This window comes from Branchiostoma belcheri, unplaced genomic scaffold (assembly GCF_001625305.1).
Source record: "Branchiostoma belcheri isolate BF01 breed outbred unplaced genomic scaffold, Haploidv18h27 scaffold1, whole genome shotgun sequence".
In the NCBI taxonomy this organism is placed as follows: domain Eukaryota; kingdom Metazoa; phylum Chordata; class Leptocardii; order Amphioxiformes; family Branchiostomatidae; genus Branchiostoma; species Branchiostoma belcheri.
In genome coordinates, this window is record NW_017802379.1 from 10,249,513 (window position 1) to 10,266,783 (window position 17,271).

Here is a 17,271-nt window from a genome sequence, read left to right on the forward strand (position 1 = left end):
AAAATGTCTGATATATTCTAGTCTTCTCGCTTCTTAGTAATTGTATAAATGTACGATGCTGTATGTGTAGTTAGATTTGGTTCATATAATATCAAAGGTTAACAGGAAAATAGATTTTTCTTTACTTGTTAAGAATCTGAAGTGGGGAAATTTACTTAAAACATGTCCGAAAAGTATGTGAACAGTAATGTTACATGAAGCTAAAAGAACCTGACCTTGCCCTGCATCTGTTGTTAGTGATTTCACACTAAGTAATTTTAAGCAGACCCAAAGGTCAAGACCATGCTTGGTCTCAAAACTAATTCTAACACACTCGGCGCTCTTACATAGACAAACACGCCCAAGGCCAGAGTGAATATTCCCACGGCTCTACTGTGGTGACGTAAGAGTGTAGGAGGGTGATACCGTAGATTTGTTCATTTTCACGGGGCCTAATTTCGCAGTTTAGAAGAGAAAAGGGAGGTTTTTGCAGTATCGTATTAGGCCTGTGACACCAGTTTGGATTTGTGGGATGTCGGATTTTTTCATAGAAATAACGATGAAGTGACAGGGTGAAAAAGGAATAAAACAGACTTTAGGCATCCTATGATAGCCCAAATGTTAAAAAGCCAAGATACCAGTCCAGGCTGGTTTGTAATTCAAACATTGGTTTTCAAACTTTTAAACCAAAATTATGAATTTAAGAAAACTGTTACAACTCTGAAGAGAAGGGACTTCCTTCAACAGTTGGGGCCAAAATATGGGCATTTTGGAGTTGATTCAGAGGCTGAAATGTTTGTTTTTTTTGCAAATAAGAAAAAATTAAGCAGGCAAATCTGTGAACCAACAAATTAAATTGGTGTGGTCTAAGTTTACAGCTGAAATGCAGTTGCAATATACTGTACAGTAGTATAACAGGACATTAGAACATATTTGTAGTGTCATGAATTTGCAGTGAAGATGAATAAAACCACTGCAAACATTTAAAACTTTTACAGTACGTAATCTGGGTGTGCCTGAGGGGTGTGTTTTTGCATAGCCTAAATATCAGGCATAGTTTCTTCTCAACTGACATCGAAACTGGCATGTTTCTCCTCTTTGTCATCAAAGTGATCGACCTTTGGCCCACATTTGATGCAAAGTATGTCGATATGAATTAGTGAAGACATCAATGTCATGATAATATGAGATTTATGACAGATCATAATAGGAGCAATTATATTAACTGTATTGAAGTTAAATGGGATGTAAATTTTTCCATACTCCCTTATGAATTTGCTCAAATGGTGGTTTGAAGTTATGAATGAATTTCTATTACCAGCTTAACAGCAGAAGCAAATTTTGTTGATTTTGATGTGAATTTCAATATTTTGTAATGCAATCCTTTATTTTTTTGTGAACAAGTAGAATAATCTTTTCTTACTTTAACCAATTCAGTTCATATCTTACAATTGATATAAGAATTTGCAAATTTGTCTGTCTCATTTTTTACTGTAACAGTTCTAAAAGTGGCAGATTATCCAAGCAAAGCTGAAAAGGTTGTCAGTGCATGTTCCATGTATGTTTTACCTTACAATTTGCCACCATTCCAAATCCCCAGAACCAAGGTCATTTCTTGATGTTCATCCACCCTTGAAGCATTGCAGTAACCCAAATCTAAGTAAGGCCACACCAATTTAATTTGTTGGTTCTCGGATTTTTTCAGAAAAAATATGAAGTGACAGGGAGAAAAGAAATAAAAATAAAAACAGGTCTAGGCATCCTATTATAGCCCCAAATGCTACAATATGAGCCATGAAGTCAACAAAAAAGGCTGGGTTAAAATTTAAAGTATAAATTTTGAACTTTTAATCAAACCACTGCATTCAATTTGATAGATGGAAAAAACTGTAACAACTAGGAAGAAAAGGAATTTCCTCAACTGTTGGGGGCAAAATATGAGCATTTTTTAGTTGATTCAGAACCAGAATCTTTTTTTTTTTTGCAAATCAGAAAAAAATGAAGAGGCGAATCCGAGAACCAACAAATTAAATTGGCGTGGCCTAAGTAAAGAAGGATGAAATTCAGTCCTCAAGCAATTTCTGTAGATGACAAATAATTTCTTAACCTAACATCATATCACCCACCAATAAATTCACATTACCAGTAAGGATAACCGATATCCTTGAAGGACACATTACAGGATTTCGCACACCGATTTAAATCCCTCAATGGTTCTGCCCACCCCTCGTGATGAGATGGTACAATCCTATCCAACCTAGGGGTGTATTGCCTCACCCCTAACCAGGGTCATGTTTCCATATACAGGTCTCCAGCTTTCATGTCATTGTGCAGCTGTTTTCTGTGATTGGTTTCCCCATCACATAATGGGGTCAACCCGAGAGCCACTCATACTTGCGCTCCCATCACTGAAGAGGGCTAGCCCATAACCGCTATGCCATCTATTACAATTTAAACTTACAACGAAACATTTCAAATCAGTTATAACCCCTTTGATATAATGCTAAGCCTTTTTTGGGTTGGAGATTTCAGGAAATTTGGATCGCCTGCTTGGAATTCTAAAATCAACCTGGTATTGGTTTTTATAAAATTTAGATCCAAACCACCACCCCCTCCCCCGGCTAAAATGGACTGTCCCCTCAACAATGGTGTAATGACCTATACATGTTCTAACACTGCCACCAGCCACCACAAGGATCAAGTCAGGAGAAAGACTCCGAAGTTAATTCCCTTCCTGGAATAGCTTAAGTGGGTTGAGCTGAGTGTGGTCTGACAGAGTGCCATTACACCATGTAAGCCGCCCGGCGCACTTTACATGTAAACACGCGCTCGTTCTTTAGTGGCCTTCCCTTGCCGCTCGTAAGAGTTTGGCGGGTTTGTTTTCTCCGGGTGATCATGCCCCTCAAGTACCTTCGGAAGCGCGGACTTGTCTTGAAGAAGTGGACCTTCAGGCACTTTGGACGTCTTAAGGTACGACCAGCATGTCTTGAACGAGAGGTTTTTTTGAAACCTTAAAGCTTTGCTCTGTAGTACTCAGGTTTTAGATGTCTGTAAAGCATTGACATTCAGCATAGCCCCTGCCAGATGTGGAGATAGAGGTGATTGGGTTATGTACTGGGAGGCATTTAATCCAATTACTAGCAGTACAGGCTGAAGGGTGATCTCCAACATATAACAGAAGACCTATAACAATACCTCGTTTCTCAATATCTGACCGTACAGCCTTGTATGACTTGGAAACATAACAATCATGTTCATAATATTGTAGACACTGGCTTTACTGTTGATAGTTTCACTGTACTGACTATAAAAAGAGCAATCTGTACGACATATTCGTTTATGATGTCCAGTTTTATTGCTGTAATATACTTACCTATACGTACTTCTGTCTGGAAAATTTTACAATGTACAGAACTTTTAACTGATGGTAGATTCGGATAACATATTTTTTTGACCTATTATTTTTTTAACTGAAGTCAGGTCCAAGGATTATGAGGAAGAAAATTATAATCATATGGCTTTGGTTCAGGTTTGGAGATGAAGCATACACAATTTATGAGTTTAACTTTTTCCAGCTACCTTTAATACAAATACAAATTTGGTCCCTGATGTACCTTTAGCAGGCTGTAGGTTAAAGATACTGCTAGCATATTAGGTGATTGTCATTCCCAGAGCTGTCAGTGTCAGAAACCCTTCGCAAAACTTACTTGTTGGCTTCAAGTACATGTACTGTAAATTCCCTTACCTTCGTGGTAGGTTTAATTTTGTGGTATGACGGAAAGGTTTTTGAGGTACTTGAAGTTTGCGGGTCAAAAAATTTTGTTGCACAGTTAATGAGGTAGAACTATAAACAAGTATTTGCAGTGTTCTAATTTTTGAGGCTGTCACTGTAAAAAAAATAAAACCACTGCAAAAGTTTCTGTATCTACAGTATGACATGAACTCTGACAAACTGTCCGGAACAACATCTCCCAGTCCTCCAATGTTTGTGGACAAATTCCTCACCATGTGCCAGCGAGGCTCCCCCTGACACAGATAAATCGGTCGGCTGCTTGTAACATGACAGGAATACCTGAACAGATAAGCCACAATGCAGATTTTTCTGGTTACTTTCACGATAACTTCAATGTGGTAAGATTATGGCTCCAAATTGAGAACATCCGTCATTGCTCCTGCATGGTAATTGAAAAAATCAAAAACATGGCAAATGGCGTCTAATTATTTCTCATTACAGATTCTGAAGTATTGTTTTGGATGGCTGAATTGTGGGTTTGTGTCACTGGTTGCGTGGTGGGTGGGAGGTGATTTTGACAGTTGATTGATGAGGTCATCTGTGAAGGTGACCCTATATGGCAGGTGAGAGTATGTGGGTAGTATGTGGAGGAATTCAGAGTGTTATAATACCAGTGAACAGATAAGCCACAACGCATATTTTTCTGGTTACTTTCACGATAACTTCAATGTGGTAAGATTATGGCTCCAAGTTGAGAACATCCGTCATTGCTTCTGCATGGTAATTGAAAAAAATAAAAAACATGGCAAATGGCGTCTAATTATTTCAGGGTACATGATTCTGAAGTATTGTTTTGGATGGCTGAGTTGTGGGTTTGTGTCACTGTTTTTTTCCTATTTAATAGCTTTGGTCGCATGGTGGGTGGGAGGTGATTTTGACAGTTGATTGATGAGGTCATGCCTGAAGGTGACCCTGCATGGCAGGTGGGAGTATGTTGGTAGTATGTGGAGGAATTCAGAGTGTATTATAATAGTGATTGAATTACATCATACAATTCCCTTCACGTGCAGTTCTTATAATATTCTACATTCACTAAAACCCCAAACACTTCCTGGAGGTCTGTGATTTTGAAAGTCACAAAAACTCCAAAAGATGAACTATAACTTATAGTTCGTTGAGCGTATATACATGTATAGTATAGTATAAGTCTGAAAACTCAACAAAGGCCTTTTGATCTAATGCTGATCTTAAAGTGAAAAGGTTGACTCTCATGCTTAGGAATGACATTTACATGTACATGTACTGGTCTAGGGAAAAAAAAACCTTCAAGTTGTTGTTGCCATGCAGTCTAAGGTCTCTCTGAAAACCATGTGCCTTTAAGCTTGTGTCCAAGAGATGTTTTGAATTGTTGAACAATTGCCAAATGCAAGTCTCTTAGACTTAAAGGCATCCCACAAAGTATTGTATTCTTAAAAGGCCATAACAGGTGTTTGTTCTGCATGTCTGACCACCTGTTTAAGGATGTGACCCAGTGTTTAGTTGGCATTTCAAAATTAGCTTGCTTGTTCAAAATTAATGAATAATTTTCCTCTCCATAAAATTTTAGGGTACTGCATTTTTTTCTCAAGAAAAATTGTTTAATTGAGGCACATGACACATTATTGACAACAATGTACATGTATATCAAGTAAAAGACAGTGACATTCAGCCCCTAAATGTTACATAATTATATGCATATAAAGATGGAAAAGAGCCAGAGGAATTTTCTCAGTACAATGAACCTGTAAAGTTACATTATACAGTCATGTACTGTACATAGCATCTGTCTTCTCTGTCACAACTACATGTAGTGGAAGAGTGGATCTTTGATGAGCTACACATAAACTGGTTCGAGATCACTTTTTGAAAACAGCGTGCAAAATAAATACATGGTTGCCCAGTTGCCCCAAGCAACCAAATTTTACTTGGGGCAACCTACAATGTATTTTTGAACCTAGGTAGTGTGCTTCCTGAATTGTAAGAATCATGCCCACTTGGCTTGCACCACTGTATCTGGCAGATGCTTTTTAATTTTAGGTATTAATGGCTATTTCTAGTATATTTGTATCAGTTAACTAAAGGCTGTTAGAAATATTGTCAAAGGCTTACGTATGTATGTAACATTACTAAATTTGAGGAAAGTAGTAATTTATAGGTGGGGCAACCTAAAATTCTAATGGGCAACCTAATTTTTGCCCGTAGGTTGCCCACTGGGCAACCTGGTTAAAAAAAGGATTTTGTACACTGAAAAAATATGTCCACTAACAGTTAACTTTGTTTTCCAGTAGACAAACCTACATGTACATGTACCTCAGAGTTCTGTAACATCTCTTATTAAACCTTATCTAACTATAAACACAGTTATCTCAGCTTGGCCTCCCTAATAAGCCCAGTTGTACACTGATAGTCCCTCTTTACTCTGACCTTATCAGCTGGGGCCTCCAACATGTGAAGCTGCAGTATTTGTTTACAGTAGCGATGATGTGTGGAGAAGACTGTGTGGGTTGGAGCACTGCCACTGATAGAAGAAACTTGTCTGTCCTTGGCTTAGTCCTCTAAGCCACACCAATTTGATTTGTTGGTTCTCGGATTTTTTTCAGAAAAAATATGAAGCGACAGTGTGAAAAAAATAAAAAACACGTCTAGGCATCCTATTATAGCTCCAAACACAACGATAGGAGCCATGAAGTCAACACAAAAGGCTGGGTTAATATTTAAACAATGAATTTTGAACTTTTAATCAAACCACTACATTGAAAATCTGTCACAGTAACAAGTACAAGTAGGAAGAAAAGGACTTTCTTCAACTGTTGGGTGCAAAATATAAGCATTTTTGAGCTGACTCAGAACCAGAATCTTTTTTTTTTTGGCAAATCTGAAAAATAAAGTGAAGAGGCAAATCCGAGAACCGACAAATTGAATTGGTGTGGCCTTAGGTAGCATTTTGTTGAATTAGAAGAAATTGTTTCTTTAGCCTTAGAAATACCCTGAAACGTCTTCCAATAATTTGGTAGATGTTTGACACAATGTTTTAATTTCAACTTTCTTCCTGCTGTTTGTACACATTATATCATAACATAACTTAGCACAGTGTTAGTATTAATTGTTTTTCAAAACAACCTTTTGAAAAGTTTCTCACCTAAGTATTGCTGCCATTCTTTGAAAGTTACTTGTAACCTTCTACCTGCTGCCTAGAATTCTGTATGTACCAATTTATTCCAGTGACTTGCAGTTACTGTACAGATTGACCTTCCTGTCAATCTGCAGTTACAAAATCTTCAAATACAATCTCATAATATGAGATCTTCAAATCTTCAAATATGTAACTGCAGATTGACAGGAAGGTCCATCTGCACACTATAATATAACTGCAAGTCACTGGAATACCCAGAGCTTGTTACAACAAGCTAGATTATGCACTTTGTGCCTCAGCCTGCTAGCTTTCTCCCATAGGCCCATTGTAATACGTGAGACCATCTCTCTTTTTCTATCAAGAAATTTTTGAACTCTCCAGGAGGTTTTAAATCTCTAATTTCTTGTTACCTCTCTGGAGGTCCAAAGCTGTCCTGCCTCTGACTGATGGAAACAAACCAGACTCAAACTTCAGGATGATGTCTCACATCCTGTTACAATACATCATGGTCAGACAGCTCACTGATTGGACGAAATAGGATCCCGAAATTGACGATGTCACTGATTTCACCAAGAATTGGGGTCATTAGGTTGGGCTATCAAGGGAAATTTGGACAAAGCTACTATTAACAACTTAACCATCTCAAAATTTGACGACTTGGATAAAAAAACTTATCCAGTTATGAATTTGACCTGCATGATAAAACATGGAATATGGTATGTTGATTTTAGTATTCAAAATGATACGCAGGACGTACAAGGGAATCCCCTCGCGGTATCATTACTCAAACTTAATCAGCCTTGAGGGTTACCAGATCGACTCCACAGCGGAAATAAGATTATCATAGATTAGAGCAGAAAGTCCCAAAGAAACCTCCGGGATTTTGTAATCTGTTAACGTCTTATTGTTTTTTGTCAAATCTGTTAGAATTCACAACTGTTTTTGTTTTCCACTTAGCTCTTAATATGTTTGTGTGCTTTCTCCTCTAGGAATTTATAATTGCATATTTTTTCTTACCAATTATTTTGTTATTTTTGGATACAAAAGTAGTGTTTTAATGGTGGGTGAGCTATGGGTTTGTGTATAATTTGTCCAGGCAGAGTAGGTTGACTGCACATGGGTGGGAAGATTAACAGGCAGAATGATAGGTGGACAAAGGTCTCAGAACTGGCCTGGGAGCAATCAGGAATTAGAGGTGGACATGGGGGAATTCAGGAAGCCAAGGATTGCATACTTCCGAGAAGTCTGAAATCTCTGATTTCGTGTTGCTTCTGTTTTGCACTCTATCAACCAAGCACTTTACCCAAACTTGTTTTTGTATGGCTATATCAACCCCAGGTCCACAATCTAAAAGTAAATATTTTGCTCTACATTGTACACTCTGGATAAAACACCACCAAGCAAAGTTCACTCCCCACAAGTTTAGGCCACACCAATTTAATTTGTTGTTTCTCGGATTCGCCCTGTCCAATTTTTTCTGATTTGAAAAAAAAAAAAATTGTTCTGAATCAACTGCAAAATGCTCAATGAAAGACAAATTTTGGCCCCAACAGTAATGTTGAAGAAAATGCTTCTCTTCCTAGTTGTTAAAGTTTTTTTTTGTAACAATGCAACTTTGTTTCATTAAAAGTTCAAAATCTTATTATTTTGCTTATAAACCAGCCTGGTACACAGTATGTTCACTTCATGGCTCATAATAATTGTAACATTTCCAGCTATCATGGGGTGCCTTGGCCTTTCTTTTTACTTTTATTTCGCCCTGTCGCTTCATATTTTTTCTGAAAAAATCTGAGAAACAATAAATTAAATTGGTGTGGTCTTACTACATAAAAAGCTGGTGTTGTTGACTGACAGAGAGCAAGTGTAAGAACATGGAGATAGCGGCCAAATGGACAGCATCCAAGAGGAAATAACACATGTGACCTCTGCTATTGACGTCATAGACCACCATCGCGGCTGTATCTCAATTCTGCTGAGCAGTTGTTGGGGGCCTGCATGCACTTTCCGTAGAGCGTTATCGGCCATTTTAATTCTACGTAGACCGCTCTAATTCAACGTAGAGCGTAATTGGCGCATTTTGCGTAGAGCGTATTTGCCGTTTTGATTCTACGTAATGCATTGTAGCCACTTGGAATTTAACGTAAAGCAAATTCATGTATACATATATTACATGTACGTAGCCAGCTCTCAAAATTTAGTGTAGAGCATTGTCAGGACTCGGGACCCCCCCCCCCCCCCCACTGCAGGCCCCCGTTGTTGGCTGAATGCTGGCTTAGGAGACTTCTAATTGTGATGTCCAGTAGAACCAATTATGATATTTTGTCTGTGACATACTTCTATCAAATGTGTAATAAAGGCCTGGAACAGCATAGATCAGAGATTGTACTAGGTTGCTAAAAAGGCAAGCTTTAACTTGGAGCTGTCACTTTTCATTTGATTTGATTCAATTTCCTTTGATTTTGCTGTAGCCCAATATAGAAAGTGCATCATAGACTTGCCCAGGCATGTTCAAGTGCAGCTGTTAACTCTTACAATGTCTGCTGAATACTAACTACTTCTGTTAGGCCACAGCATGTAAATTTTATGGATGACATCCTCCGCACAGTCCAAATCTAATACGAGCGGGCGAAAAAAAAAACAAGGCGGGCAGAGAAAAACAAGGTTCCGTAACATTTTAAAATTTTGACTTAATCATTGTACAAATGGGTTTGGTTCAGTGAGAACATCACATATACTAGTACACGGCCAGCATCACATATCACAGCATCAAAGTAAGAAACACAACATTAAATCAGAGCCTTTTCTTGTCTCCTCTCTTTATAGTTATCTGTCATCCACCTTCTGGCATGGCAACAGACATCTTTGCCCATTTTTGGCATGTTGACCACTGTCAGAAGGCAACAAAATTTCTTGTTTTTTTTTCCAAAATCAGGCGAAAATCAATGCTCGCGCTGATGTCATCCATAAAAATTACTTGCTGTGGCCTTATGATATAAGTGGCTTGCATGGTTTGTCCAGACATGTAAGGTAAATCAATATTACAGAAGATAAATAAAAGTGCTGACATCACATACTTCACATCCAACAGTCACAAACAGTCTACACAAATAAACCTAACATACATGTACTAGTATTTCACTAAGTTACAAAAGACACTGCAGCAGTACTATAAAATTTAGTTTTGGCACATGTCATAAACATAATTGATAAACACTCAGGTAATATTTCTTCGCATAAGTATAGTATTTGAATATAGTTATAATAAGCAATTTTTTCTGTAGTAAAGTATAATATGATAATCTTATTGTATTAATCTGGGCTCATATTGCCTGACAGTTTATTTAGTAGCATCTATGCAACATTTATATACAGTAAATTGTATTGTTAGAGTTTTTTTATGTCTACCAAAGGAAAGCATATTGTTTTTGCTCAGTTTCTTCCTCTTCTTCTTCTCCAAACTGTGACTTATAAGACCTGACCAATAACAATGATTTGTTGACGTCTGGTGACTGGTGTTGGGTTACATGATGTTGCCATTTCATGGTCTGCTCTACTCCTGTCAGTTATATACTAGTAGTACATAATTATGTGAATGTGTTTGAGTAAGATTTAACAGAGCACTCATGTCCGAAGGTAAACATTTTGCATTTGCTTTGCAAATGTTACTTCTCTAGTTTAAACCTGTGTTAAGCAGGATTCAGCAGTAAAACTGATACACTGTACTGTTCCCTTCAAACCAAACCTTGATGTTCATTCCTTGCCTGTTCCTCTCCTGTCAGAGAAAGAAGCGTTCGTCCAGCCCCTCCAGTAACGAGTCTTCTCCCAGCCAGCGGAGGAAACAGGAGGATGACCAGGGCACCGTGGCCGCTGACGATGAGTTTGACTTCCCCAATATCGAGGTATGATATTATGATAATTTTTTTTTCCATTTATCATTACCTCCATGTAAGGGGTTTTTGTTTTGGTGTGGCTGTTTATGTGTTTGCTTGCATCAAGGACATTATACACTGTGTATAATGTCCTTGCTTGCATTTAGTAGTTATTTCCACATGCTAGAAAATATGTTGGGCACATTGACAGTTGACAAGTTACATGTAGCTCAAACGTCCCAGAAAAGGTTACTTGCAGGGTTCTACCCAGCGCCCGTTTTTCCATCATTTGACGGAATTTTGCCGCTCATGACGCCAAAAATTTTGCCCAATCTGTCATATTTGTTGGACAAAAATCCATGCGTGTAAACTGTAAAGATATGGACAGAGCTTCAAATTTTTGGTGAAGCCGATTTAGATCATTTTCTAGCACCTGCCGGACCCTGGGAAAATTTTGAAATCTAGACCCTCTGAAATGCTATCTCCTTAATTTTTAGGGGCAAATTTGGTGAAAAATTACACAAAAGTGTCAGCTTAATTTGAGGCAAGTGTGGACCTTGGTTGGATCGGCAAAGAAAAGAAACAAAATTTTGCAACAAAATTTGTTGACTACATGTACTTACGACAGATATTTCATGGTAGGGCAAAAATATTTTCAACACATGAGTCGTAATGATAGTAACTGTTGTACAATAGACTTCAAAGTTATGACCACTGAAATGTTGGCATATCCTTCAGGCTCACAAGCTGGACACCAGCGTCGCTCGAGGCAAGGCTGAACTGAGCAAGAGAAGATCGACAAAGCCTCGCCGCAAACCCACCCGTCAGCGCAGTACGAGTGGCAATGAGGACAGTAACGACTTTGGCTTCTCCATTGCACCAGAGACAAAAGGTACTAACAAAAGGATGTCTACTATAAACACGTACTGCATCTGTGCAAAGCCCATAATGTGTGCATATAGCACTTTGACAGAACGTCTCATTTAAGGTTGTATTTTTGTATTTTAGGATGACATCCTGTCTAATAGTATATAGTTTTCAAATGTTGTGTTGGAACAGATATTGTCTGCAACGGGGAAAATTATGATGTTAAGCAAACATCCAATGAAAACCATGAAAACTTCAGGTTTTGCACAGGACCAGTACATTCTGACGATGTACTTAATGACCTTATTACACTACAGTGTATTTGTTTTATGTATGATGTAATAAACCTACATGTATAGCCAAGATATTTGATTGTAGTATTAAATTTTGCTAATTGTTGTAGAGGGGTAGATATGGAAGTCACTTGCCATAACTGAAATCTGCTTGTCTGTTTCATTTCGGTTATTAATTTGAATGAAAGAATGAACTCTTATGAAAAGATGAATGGATGGTTTATTTGCAAAACAGATAGTATTACATGTATGTATATTACTCATAGATACTTTTACATAGATAAAGATTATGTATAGATACAACAGACTGAGATAATAAAGTTATTAATTTTAATTATGTGTCTTTCTACAACTAGCAGACAACAGACAACCAGCCATTGCTAATGAGCTGAACGGCAGTGTGGACAGTCTGGACAGAGAGGATGTCTTCAACCAGAACACGGTCGGCGCCGCCGTGTCGCCCAACCGCCAGCCGTACGCAGCGTCGGCCTCGGCCGAGAGACTGCCCTCCCCCGACTGGGTAACCGTGTCCTTCACACAGGGACAGGAACCACAGATGTCACCCACCAAGCCTGCCGGTGTGTCTCTCACAGGTAGGAAGAAGTTTCTTTTCTTTTAGGATAAACTACGGTTACAGTATAAATTGTACTGACTTTCAATTATTATGTTTACCAATTTGAAAGGAAAATTGTTTTTGCTCAGTTTCTTCCTCTTCTTCTTCTTCTCCAAACAGTGACCTATGACCTGACCAATGACATGATTCGTTGTCACCATGGTGACTGGTGTTGGGTTACATAATGTTGCAATTTCATGGTCTTCTTTGCTTCTGTCACCATGTACTAAATTGTACATGTATGTGAATGTGTTTGAGTAAGAAGTAACAGAGCAGACCATGTCCGAAGGTAAACATTATGCATTTGCTTTGCAACTGTTACTTCTCTAGTTGCCTTTGTAACATCTCTAGGGAAGTTTATGCTAACCTGTGTGACACAAGCTCTTGCTGTCAGGAACTGAATGGACCTCCTGTGCAAAAGATCGTGGCCATGCACCTCTAATAAGTTGAGAATTCCCTTTCCAGATCTAGAACTGAACTACATGTACTAATAGGACCTGAGCAAAGTAGATAAATCAACAGGATTACCACATTCTCCTGACTATAGGTGTTGCACATCAAGCTTTTATTGGCCTGACCAGTGGAAGGGAATCTCTAGTCAGGCTAGCCTATTGCCATCATGGATCTACATGATTGTACATTCTGTAATTTTTAAGTAACTTGTTTTTTTCCGTGTTTGTACGCAGATTTTGACAGACATTGCAGAACCCCATGTTTAGTGTAATGCTTGTTTGCAATTTATATTTTGGGATGTTTCAGGAAAGACATATATTTTTTTCTCTCATTTCAATGTACATGTGGTTTGACTGATCCTTGATATCTCTACAGAATGAGGTTTCGAACCCTTTGGTCCAGTATTCCGACTATAGTCACACACACACACACACACTCTAGGATTGTTCTTTCAATATTGTGTTCTTTTAAACTGGTATCATATCAAGCTTTTGCTTACAATGACACGAGGCACTTTCGTTTTAGAGCGCTCACAACGTACACCATCCCAGCGCCATTCAACATCAAACAATCGTCCACCGTCTTCCCGTCATTCACCAACCCCTCGTTCACCATCCCCCCATCGTTTGCCATCAAACCATCATTCGCCATCGCCCACTCGGCGGCGGTCATCTTCCCGTTACTCCCCACCGCCCCTTCGTTCGCCATCCCCCCAATGTTCTCCCTCCCCCCCTCGGAACCCGTCTGCCCGTCATTCGCCATCGCCCAGTGATTCTCCCCGTCATTCGCCATCGCCCCGTCATTTCCCATCGGCCCGAGATTTGCCACCATCTCGAGATTCGCCATCTCCCCATCATTCGCCATCTCCCCGTCACTCTCCATCACCCCACGATTCGCCATCTTTGCGCCGTTCGCCATCTCCCCAGGAACCTCCTGCTTCTGGTTGGTCCACCGTAAAACACACCTCTGCACACGACTCCCGCTTACAACTACCCAACAGGTCGAAAGGTACCTACTTGTAGGTTCGGACCTTTTGCAGGGTTCAAGGCACATTCTGTTGTCATGTAGCCCAGTAGTACGCTTAACATGCTCAGTTGACACACATTTTACACAATGTACAATCTGAGTACAGAAGTAATGTCTTAGGAGGCTAAGCTGTGGGTTTGTGTGTCCATCCAGTTGAACAGACATGGGAGGGGGAAGATTGACAGGCAGAATGACAGGCCATAAGGTCGGATACAGGAAATGGGGTCACAGAATTTTCAATGTCTCACAGTTTACTGATTAAACATTTAAACAAGTTTTGTTTGCTGAATCATGAGCAGATATGGTTTCTTATTATAAGTGATGGGAAAAGATGCTGAGTCTGGTATGTGCTTTGTCCATGGTGCTGAATTTGTTTCCACAGAGCCCTCTCCTAAGGCGTCACCCAATCGGAGCCCTCGTAGCTCCCCTATTCCTGCTAAAGGGGTCTCTACAGAAGGTACTGACTTTGTGCAGGTCGCAAAATCTAGAATTAGAATTATAGCTTGCTACTACTCTTGGAAAAAGGCATGCAGACCCTCCTTAATAGTAAAAACACATTGTTTTCAAATATCAGTAATTTACATTTATTTTATTATAATACTGATAACTGCTTTTCTCCAGATTGCAATGAAAATTTATCCAATCCATACTTAACAGAAAAAGATTTATCCAACCCAGTATATAAAAAAAAACATTCCCTACACTCTACTTTTCCTAATTTTGTTTTCAGCATCTTTATTTGAAGAATACTTTACAATTTCATAATGCTGCACATTCTACTTGTACTTTCCTCTAGACCAAGCCCAGTCCTCTCCTGCCTGGACCAAAATTAACCACAGTTCCAGTCAGGAGTCTAAAGGTTCATTGGTTAAACGACAACAGTCAATGCCAGGTATACTATTGTCTAACAACTCAACACGGGAACTCTTGCTTTGCTGCCCACAGCTTCAAGATTATATAGTACTCTGAACCATATTCCTTTCCATTAGGCCATGTTGATTTTGATTAGATGGATGAAATCCGTGCGTGCATGAATTTTCGGCCGTTTCAAAAAGAAAAGTTTTCAACCATACTGTATTATCGTACAAAACAGTTGCAAAATGAGCAAAAATATACCGGAAGTTGCACAAAAATTGATACCACTGTCGTTGAATGCCAACATCAAACTAAATAGGCGAAAATGTAAAGAAATGAATTTGAAGAGTAGATTATTCGCCAAACCATACTCTGTGTCATTTGTTCAACCTTCATGACCAAGTCTATTTCATAATGAAAGCAACTTTTTTTTTTGCAAAACTTTTTTTATTCACACGCTCGCATCAGTTTTGGGGTTCCCAGAAGATGTCATCCATATTATCAAATCAACGTAGCCTTAGTCCTGTCCAGGTGTCTCCTTGTCTATAGAAGGGGTGTTTGCACCAAGGTATGCTTCTGTGCACTTTCCCTTCAGAACAAGAAGTATACAAAATTGTATTTCCCATACCAATGCTGACAGGCAGTATTATCAATACATTGTATGTATACTATTATTATATAATTACAGTTCTAGGAAAAATAATGAAATGTAAAATTTTCTTCACAGCAATTCTGCACAGCTGGTGAGCAATATGGGAATTGGTGGAGCTTCTTGCTAAAGCCTCAGTGTTTTCTCTGCTTTGCTAGGACTTCCTTTTAAGTTGTGGTCACATTTGTCATTATATGTATTAGGTTATCGTATGACTTTTATGTCGTAGAATTTTCAAGCTGTGACAGAAACAAACCACTTCCAGGATCAGCAGAAGCAGACAGCCTGTTTTGTAGGAAGCTGAGTTTTGTACGATGCATCCATGACAGTTCCAAAAATGTCTTCAGCTTGATGATTGTACGATAAACCATCACGGACACTCAAATTTTCTAGAAGGATGTCCCAAGAGGTGGTTTTTACAAATGTACATGCACGTTTTGTAGCGGTGACTGTGTTTGATTCCACAGAGCCTGCGGATGATCCGGTGTCCCCAGAGTGGACCACCATTACCCACAGACACAGTGTCCAGGAGAGACAAACCATCAGCAGCAGAGTCAGGGGCTTTGCCCTGCCAGGTATCATATCAGCCGCGCTGCCGAGGTGGTGGGACAGACACACTGTCATAACTTAGCTGTTTCCCAGAATTGCTTACTTCAAAATGATACACTGTTTCCTAGATGTTTCCTTGAATGGTTACTTCAAAATTATACGTTGTTTCCTAGAATTGCTTACTTCAAAATTATGCATTAATTCCTAGAATTGCTTACTTCAAAATGATCACTGTTTCCTAGAATTCTTACTTCAAAATTATACGTTGTTTCCTCTAAGAATTTCTTACTTCAAAATGATCACTGTTTCCTACAATCATATTGTTTCCTAGAATGCTTACTTCAAAATGATACATTGTTTCCTAGAATTTCTTACTTCAAAATTATCACTGTTTCCTAGAATGCTTACTTCAAAATTATACGTTGTTTCCTAGAATTGCTTACTTCAAAATGATCACTGTTTCCTAGAATTTCTTACTTCAAAAGGATCACTGTTTCCTAGAATTCCTACTTCAAAATTATACATTGTTTCCTAGAATTTCTTACTTCAAAATGATCACTGTTTCCTAGTAGATGTTTCCTAGAATGCTTACTTCAAAATTATTCATTGTTTCCTAGAATTGCTTACTTCGAAATGATCACTGTTTCCTTCAAGTTGATGTTTCCTAAAATGCATACTTCAAAATTATACGCTGTTTCGTAAAATTGATTACTTCAAAATGATCAGTTTCCTAGATGTTTTCTAGAATGCTTACTTCAAAATTATACATTGTTTCTTAGAATTTCTTACTTCAAAATGATCACTGTTTCCTAGATGTTTCCTAGAATGCATACTTCAAAATTATACGCTGTTTCCTAGAATGCTTACACTTCAACGTCAGGTTCCTTGAATGCTTACTTCAAGGTAACAGTTTTCTAGAATGCTTACTTCAAAATGATGTACACAAAGATTAGATATAAGGAACCATGTTTCAAAAACCTTCATTGTCTTTTGCCATCCTGCAAAATCTGATGTGAAACAGCTTAGTTAAACTGGTGTGCAGGGCTTAGAAGAAAGCCAGCTTCCATGATGCTCTAACATAAATCTCAAGTTACGCTTCTTAATACACAGTGCCACTGACTGCTTCACTCCCTTATACATTTTACATCTTTCTTCACAGCATTGTAGATTGCATACAGGTTCCTAGGAAGCTTGCTGTGATGAAGATGCTGTT

General features: G+C 38.6%; 1 protein-coding gene across 3 annotated transcripts in view; it reads left to right on the plus strand.

Moving 5' to 3' along the window:
- Nucleotides 1-17,271, plus strand: part of LOC109477840 (serine/arginine repetitive matrix protein 1-like) — a 60,804-nt gene that overhangs the window by 11,608 nt on the left and 31,925 nt on the right. For 2 of the 3 annotated variants that reach the window (XM_019779301.1, XM_019779440.1), the window contains exons 2-7: nucleotides 10,664-10,783; nucleotides 11,492-11,645; nucleotides 12,270-12,506; nucleotides 14,388-14,462; nucleotides 14,802-14,897; nucleotides 15,977-16,084. In XM_019779301.1, the coding sequence (XP_019634860.1) occupies nucleotides 10,664-10,783; nucleotides 11,492-11,645; nucleotides 12,270-12,506; nucleotides 14,388-14,462; nucleotides 14,802-14,897; nucleotides 15,977-16,084 (790 nt within the window). Of the gene's footprint in view, nucleotides 1-2,622; nucleotides 2,950-10,663; nucleotides 10,784-11,491; nucleotides 11,646-12,269; nucleotides 12,507-14,387; nucleotides 14,463-14,801; nucleotides 14,898-15,976; nucleotides 16,085-17,271 lie in introns of those variants that run through there. The other variant, XM_019779382.1, reaches the window with a different exon arrangement.